Here is an 8,209-nt window from a genome sequence, read left to right on the forward strand (position 1 = left end):
GAAGAGAAGAGAAGAGAAGAGAAGAGAAGAAGAAGAGAAGAGAGATTGGTGAACATGATTGGAAATGTATCTTTCAGAAGGGAATCAACCAGTCCTGTTAGAGAACTAGTTAGTCTGCTAGTGACTTAGCAGGGCCTAAGGGTCAAAAGGGGACTTGGCCTGGGCTGAAAGCTGTGGGCTTAATTCATAGAGTTAGAATTCAGGGAGGATGTGGAGGGGCAGAAGCTCACAGAGGGTAGGTAAAAACACCTTCTGGCATCTGGTGAGAGTGGGGAATTTGTCCCAAAGTAGGACACATCTGTGGCCAGCAATCTCTCTACACGGCCTTCCAAAGACATAATGTAGGATCACTTGGGTCTATCCAGCCCGGAAATGAAAAAATGAGAATTTCAATAGGAGAAGCCCCATCCCTGCTAACTGCCTACAGTTTCATTCCAACCCAGAGGTTTCTTATATTAGAAGATGCTGTCAACTCACTTCCTTTCTCTAAGGCCCCTTCCAAGTGTATCTCTAGAATTTAATTCACAAACCAACGCCCCCATCCCTTCTGCTGCATGGTGCCACCATACCTGAGACAACATTGTCAGCTTCAGAAAAGCCTCTCTTAAGATCTCCTTTCTCGATTTTTATCTCAGGACCATAAAAGGAGTTGTTCTTTATAGCATCCTGAGGGTCAGAAAAGACTCTTCAGTAACATGTCTTTCCAGGGAGGAAGGTGACTGTGACCAGGAAGAGAGGGTCCTTCTGAATTACTGTCCTTCCCTCCTCACAAATGTGCCTCTATGAGTTCCTTCATACTCTGAAACACTCTCAACTGGAGCTCAGGGAATCATGTTCTGACCTTCTCCCCAGTGGGAGATGGACAGCTCTGAGATTCTGGAAGAGCAGAGAATGTCAGAAGGAATCTACTGCAGTTGAAATATGGGGCCTGAGGATCTCAGCTTGGTCATTAGTGGACTGAACCCAGGATCATGAAAGGTAAGGCTTTCTGGAACATAAAAATCTAGGGCTGGAAGGAATTCTAAAACCTACTTAGAGATGATCATAATCTTATGATAGGGTTACTACCCAATAAACCTATCATATTGAAAATACCATATGCCAATGATTCAATGTATCTAACATACTGAGTGAACAACATAGATTCAACTAGCTGACCTTAAACAAACTCAGAAAATCTATTGTAGCCTACAGTTGGACAAAATTATCTATCACAAGCCCTATTTTCAAATGCAATGTTGGATATTATACATGAATTGAGTATTGTACTTAAAGTGAGAGTCTGGGTGTTTGCAGGCTATGCTTGTTAATCTGAGGAATCAAAGTCATTTAAACAGAACCAAGGGAAGCTGCTGTCAACTGTAGTCAAATCTCTTTGTGCTACTCAAGTTGAAGGCTCTTTCTCTAGAGGATCCTCCAAAGAAATGCTTGGGTGCAGACGCTCACTCCTCTAAAGGAGCAGCCCATTTCTTAGTTACCTGGATTGTGATAATGGCCGGAAGATCTTCATAGGTGATTTTTACCCCTCTAGCGGCTCTCTGTGCATGTTCTGGGGTGTCTGCGACCACAGCCCCAATGATGTGCCCAACACAAGTAACCTAGGAACAGGGAGAAGTTGTTAAAGATCATAAAATTCATCAGGAAGCAAATCTGTATGGATATTCTGAAAAGCCAAAGACTGCCCCCACCCCCACCCTTTGGTCAAAGCACATTTTAGGAATGCTCTCAGGCCTTTCCATTTCCTGACCCTACTAACTGAGGCCATGAGCTTCCTCACAAGAGCTTAGAATCAGTGTGATAGGAAGAGACCATCTATCACTGGCACTAGAATAGAAAGATTTCAACTCAGTGCCCAATTCTTGTATTTTCAATCTGGTAGCTTATTGAGAAGCTGCACAGGATAGAATATGGACAGTGGTTCTTCTTGTCTGCCGTGAGCCAAACGGGAGGCACGGTCTTGATTCTCAGCTTCAGTATCTTTCCATCTCAAAGTCCACACTCAAGTCTCATAACTTCATCTAGATCAGCAGTTCTCAACCTGTGGGTGGCGACCCCTTTGGGAGTCACATATCAGATATCCTGCATAGGATTCATAACAGTAGTTAAAATTACAGTTATGAAGCAGCAATGAAATAAATCTTATGGCTTGGGTCATCATAGCACGCAAAACTGGGCTACAGCATAGGAAGGTTGAGAAACCTTGCTCTAGATGCTCCAGTGCTACCGATCACAAACAATGCTGGTTTAGACATAATGACACCTGTTTTCAATTTATAGTGATTGTTGCTTCAATTTATTAAGACAGTCCCTTAAATCTCTCTCTCTCTCTCTCCTCTGCCTCTCTCTCTCTCTCTTTCTCTCTCTCTCTCTCTCTCTCTCTCTCTCTCTCTCTCTGTGTTATATGTGCTTGTAGATGTTCATGTGTATATATGTGCACATGCTTGGGGAGGTTAGCATCTCTCATTGAATATGGAGTACAGTGATTAGTAATCTGACTGACCAATGAACTGTAGGGATCTGCCTGTCTAGATCATACGTGTGTGTGCCACAACAGCTTATATTTTGCATGGGTTCTGGGGATGTAAACTCAGATCTTCATGTTCATGCAAGAGCATGTAAAAGACTGAACCATTTTCTATAAAACTCAAAATGGACCTTCCTTGGGGATAATTTTAATCATATACTCACCAGAAAATACATGAAAAGAAAACCTGTTATACAGCTTGTCATATTAATATGCAATGTTTCCAAGAACACCAACCAATGCTCAGCATGTAATCCTTTGGGAGTTCTCTCTAAAGAACTGTAAGTATTGGTGTAACTGCTTCTTCAGTTCTTACCTGCTTGTACCCAGTTGATTCTTTCTAAATAAGATGCTAGCAACACTCTTGGGGCTCTAGACATTGATAAACTAATTTGTTCTTCTACCAGACACTATAAATTTCCTCCACAAATGCTGTGGGAGTCCTTGTGTTTTCAGGATTTTGATCTTTGATTCACCTTTACATTAATATGAAAAAGGCTATTAGCCTTCAGCAACACCTACTTGAATCTAATTTGCAACTTTCAGTGAGTATTGGAATTATAAAATGACCATCTGGGAACTGGCAGGTGAAGCATTTGTAGCAACTGTGTTCAGGGCTCAGAGACTCTGTAATTGCAGATTTTCATACAGCTGAAATTAATAAATAAATCCTCATAGAAGAGAGCTGTCTATATCTAGTGGTGGGTTTATGATCCTGTTTCTAGTTAGTTAGTTTAATGTATTCTTATTTTCTTTCAGTAAAGGTGCTCAATGCTATACCTTATAATCCTGGTTGTTAACTCACATACAGTCACCAGCCTTGTTCTCCTGCCATTTTGGCATGGAGTCTCCTATTATGCAAAAACAGCAGTCATCAATTAAATAGCCAAATAATGTATCCTGTCCCTTGTGGATTATCCCAAATACTGGATAAATTACATGACAGCCAGTATATATGCAAGATTAGGAATTTGGAACAATCAATACAAATTAAAAGCATGATATTTATTGCAGTTATTTCTGATGACACGTCCAACATACCTCATCCTCTGCAAAGACAGTTTCATCGTTGAAAACCCCAGTTACGTTACTATTAGGGATGTCCTCTGAGGTGAGAAAGCAAACAAACCCTGGCACCTTCTTGGCTTCTGAAGTGTCGATGGACCTGGAGAATGAGCAGAGTTCAGGGTGAGGTCAGCAAGCTGAGGCAGGAGCTACGTCATCCAGCTTGGATGGCCTGTCTCACTTCCCTCTGCCAACATTTTTTTCCATCTCTGTCTTCTTCATGGTTAGATGCTAGCTCATTTCTATCATGTTCTGAAAATAGTTATTGAATATCTCCTACAGAGAGGCCATTGTGCTGGGGATATAGGATGGATCAGATGACCCTTGTCTCTACAGATCAGATGTCAGCCTATGTCTGGACTCTAAGACAGGGAGCCATATCTAAGAGAGCAGCAATGACCCTGGGGAGCTCTGGTTAGAATTTAATGTCCCTGGAACCAGCACTTCAGGGCCTTTGCTATCCCATGAAAACAGTGGCCCTGAACATCTGCTCGTAGACCATTTTCTCTTAATAGTGTTAGGCAAATATAGTAGAACATCCAATTAGGCAATCTGGACCTAAAAAGGAGGATGCTGGAGTTGGCTAAGTCTAACAGACTAAAGAGCAGAGGCAGCTCAGGGAAAGTTCTAGAAAAGTGCATTGAAAGACTCATCTTCCAAGCAGTTAATCCTCATTTTTTTAAAAAAAGAAAGTAATTGCCATAACTTTCCAATATTACAGTTAAGGAAAGAGAAGTTTGAAAGACTCAAGTAGCTTGTCCAAAGTCACCCATCCAGTTAGCAACATATCTGGGATCAAAGTCAAGGAAGGTGATGAGTTTCTCAGTCAGTGAAGCATCTGTCCTTTCAGGCAAGAGCCAAGCAAAAGAATTCTACACAAGAAGTTAAGACAACTACTTTTGTTAATCATTTAGCAAAAAATGTTACTAATGTGTTGAATATACAAGAGGATTTAGATAGGCATTTGGAACAATGGATTGATGCTCTTTATCCTATTCAAATTATTGGAAGGAGATTCAGAGTTTGAGAGTAAGGAGCCATCTTGAGTGTCATGCCAAATACCATTGGATTCATGTTAGTTCTAGAATTTACAGTGGTAGTCATTATACTTAGGAAAAAGTTTAAAGACACTTGTAGGGTGTTTGGCATAATTCTAGCACCTCTCTGGATCTTTTAACTTTGCATAGTGAGCATATGAATTTAAAGAATGCTGCTCTGCTGAGTGTTGATGCGGCAGATACTGCTGATAAAATTACCCATGGTCTGAGGTCAGTATTTCTAATTTGGCCAAGCATTAAGAATAGTGTATATATAGCTTGATCATGCTAGCCCTTTTTGTCCTAGGAATACTTTTATTCCTGCCCATAATGTTAAAGCTTGTCTTTAACAACATCATCATGTTGGCAGCCAAAGTACATGGCTTGAAACTGAAAATGGACCCCCAGACAGAGTTATTAAATTAACAGGCTGGCAAACCAAGAACGGGTAAGATTCTGCACAGAGCCTTACCAACCTAAGACATAAGTGCATTGCTTTTGATAATGCATATTCCAAGATGGGTAAGGAAGGCATTCTTGGCAGAACTACCTAAGACAGGCTCAGTCTTGTTTATGAAATTAAAAGGGGGGAGAGGTGGAAAGCTTTTGGGGATGCTTGACAAGAATCTGACATGGGCCGAGGACAAGGAAATGGGCTGCTTGGCAGGAATATGACATTGGCCAAAGACAAAGAAATGGGCTTCAAGCAGGAATTTGACATTAGGCTAGAACAAAGAAGTAATTTGAGGCAGGAATTTAACTCTTAGGCTAGAACAAGGAAGTAGGCTTTCATACATGAAAATGACTTTGGGCCAGGACAGGGAAGTAGGCTCAGATGTTTTAGTCATCCTAATAAGCCTTTAGAAATAGTGATCATGGGAGTGTTCACAGAATTTTGTTTATTGCCTTGCTTGCTCTTTGACTATTTGTATTTATTGTCTTTCTTGTTCCTTGACTATTTGCATCTATTGTATTGCTAGTTCCTCAACTTAAAACTGACCTTAATACTTGCATGTAATTAAAATGGTATAAAAGCAAAAAGGAGGAGGAAGATGGGAGGGGGTTCTAGGGAGGGGAAATGGGGAAAGAGGATGACATCTGAAATGTAAATAAATAAAATATCCAATAAAAAAAAAATTAAAAACTGAGAAAAAAAAAGGATTTACCCATAGCCCTAGCTGGCAATCATGCCAACTGAAACTAACTCCCAGACTGCCCTCTTACCTTCTTGCCTTCCCCCCAAGAGAACTTGAGGTACCATGCCTGAACTCTTCCTGCTGCTCTCTGATGGGTCTGAGAGAACTTCCTGTCTCTATTCTATGATGGGGAGTCCTCCGGGGCCCTCATTCTCTTGGAATCTCCAGTTCCTACAAAGCACACTTCTCATTGACTCCCTGGGAAGCAATACTCACGTGATTTTAGCATGGGCCCTGGTGCTGGTGACCAGCCTGAGGGAGAGCTCATTCTCATAGCGGGGAATGTCATCACAGTACACAGCCTCCCCAGATGCCTGCATGTTTGCTGCCAGGTGAGGCAGGGGCCGGCCCACCATGTCTTCCTCAGACTGACCCTTGGGCACCTCCTGAAAGAATATGATTACTAGTCTGGCTGAGCTTCTGAGGACACTTTCTCTATAGGCTCAGGGGATATCAGGAACTAGTAAGAGCCAGATAGCTCTCAGGGTAAAGGACACTAAAGGGCACATAAGAAGTCAGTGACAGAGTAGTTGTAGGGTAAATATATCAATAAACAACAAAAGAACCTAAATATGGGTTAGCTGTGAACTGGGTTATATATATTCATTCAGCAGAGTAATACGCAACAACTCAAACATACTTTTGAAGAATTTAGAGCGGAACAAAGAATGCTTATACTAAGCATAAAACACCCTATATGTGTATATTGACTAATTTTATACAAAATAGCACATTATTAATATCATACATATACACATACATATAAGAAGGAAAATAGAAATAAAACAAAATGCATGAACTTCCCTTGGACTTGAAATTTTGGGTGACTTTTCTTTTCCTGTTTATAATTTGCTATATTTCCCAAAATGTTTTATTAAGTTTATAATCAATTTCTATTTTGGTTGTTTTCAGAGTAGTAAAGTGTCTAATACTTACTGAGCATTTTTATGTGCCATGAACTTCTAAGCAGCTTTATTTAACTTTTCAGCACTAGAGATGGACTCAAGGTCTTACTCAGCTCTAGCGCTGAGCTGCATGCCCAGCAAACACACTTCCATCCTCCCTTGTTCTGTGAAACAAGTTTGTCATTATCCGCATGTGTAGGTGGGTCTAATTAACTTGCCCAAGAAGCATAGAGGTGGTTCGTCCAAGGTTACAGAGTAAAAAAAGGACAAACTTTGTATTCCAGTCAGATACCCATGCCCTAGAGCTAGCTCATCTGTGGGCTAACAACTCAGGGCTCAGCAAGCTGCAGCCAGTTTGGTTCTATAAATACTTACTTAACTTGGCACATTTATTTTGGATGTTTTGTTTTGATTCATTTTCAGGGACAGAGTCTCCTGTATACTGGACTGTGTGGCTGAACTCTTCCTGATCCTCCTTCTTCTACCTCTCTAGGGCTGGCATTATAAGTATGCTCCTCCGCAGCTGTTTCATGGTAAACCAGGGCCTGAACCCAGGGCTTCCAATGTAAGCAAGCTCTCTACCAACTGAGCTCCATCCCCAGCCCCTCATTCATTTATATGTTTACAGCTGTTTTGTGCTATAGTGACAGGGTGTAGACATTTCAATGCACTGTATGGCTCACAAACTCAAATGCTGACAGGATATGTGCTGGCCTTTTACCTAGAACATCCCCCAAAAGCTATTAGAATGATGTGTTTGTGTGCCCACACACATTTGTGCGTGCATCTTCAAGAAGACTTTTGGATTGGCACGATAGGGGTCAGAAAGGACAAAATGGATTTTTCCTTTCCCTATGGAACAGACACAGTTAGGCATCCAGTCCTAAGAGAGAAATGGAGGCCATCAAGGACAAGACAGCTGCAATGGCAGCAGTGTGACTCTGATGTCCTTCCCTAGATATTTATGCACATAGTCTGTAGTATTCAAGTCAGTCCTTTGCCAAGCTCAGCCAAGAGTCATCATATGTGGCTGCGGGGCTCTGTTATTAGACATGCTGTGTGTACTTACTTGGAAAAGCTGGACATTAGCTGGAGGGTCCTTCTGAAAGAGCAGGGTAGCACTGGCAAAAGTGGGGTCCAGTTTACCACACATCTGTGAATGTGAAGTAAAACGGGATGCTGGGACCAGGTCCTGTCGTTTTCCTTCTTCCATCCACAAGTAATAAAAGTGATGAATCTTCCTCCATCCCCTCATTCCCCACCCCCTGATCCCCTCACTCCCCACCCCCTGATCCCCTCATTCCCCATCACCCTGATCCCCTCATTCCCCATCACCCTGATCTCCTCATTCCCCATCCCCCTGATCCCCTCACTCTCTATCACCCTGATCCCCTCATTCCCCATCACCCTGATCCCCTCATTCCCCATCACCCTGATCCCCTCACTCCCCATCACCCTGATCCCCTCATCCCCCATCACCCT

At 42.0% G+C, this 8,209-nt stretch overlaps 1 protein-coding gene across 1 annotated transcript; it reads right to left on the minus strand.

Annotated features, from left to right (window-relative positions):
- Nucleotides 1-569: 569 nt before the first annotated feature.
- LOC114635926 (xanthine dehydrogenase/oxidase-like) lies at nt 570-7,940 on the minus strand (the record flags this gene model as incomplete). Its single annotated transcript, XM_028784280.1, has 5 exons — nt 7,797-7,940; nt 6,039-6,208; nt 3,566-3,689; nt 1,479-1,598; nt 570-666 (listed from the first exon to the last, which is right to left on the minus strand). Coding segments are annotated over exons 1-5 (655 nt in total), but the record flags the coding sequence as incomplete, so codon positions are not given.
- Between the last annotated feature and the right edge of the window lie 269 nt (nt 7,941-8,209).

The sequence above is a fragment of the Grammomys surdaster genome, unplaced genomic scaffold (genome assembly GCF_004785775.1).
Source record: "Grammomys surdaster isolate TR1022 unplaced genomic scaffold, NIH_TR_1.0 119893, whole genome shotgun sequence".
Taxonomy (NCBI): domain Eukaryota; kingdom Metazoa; phylum Chordata; class Mammalia; order Rodentia; family Muridae; genus Grammomys; species Grammomys surdaster.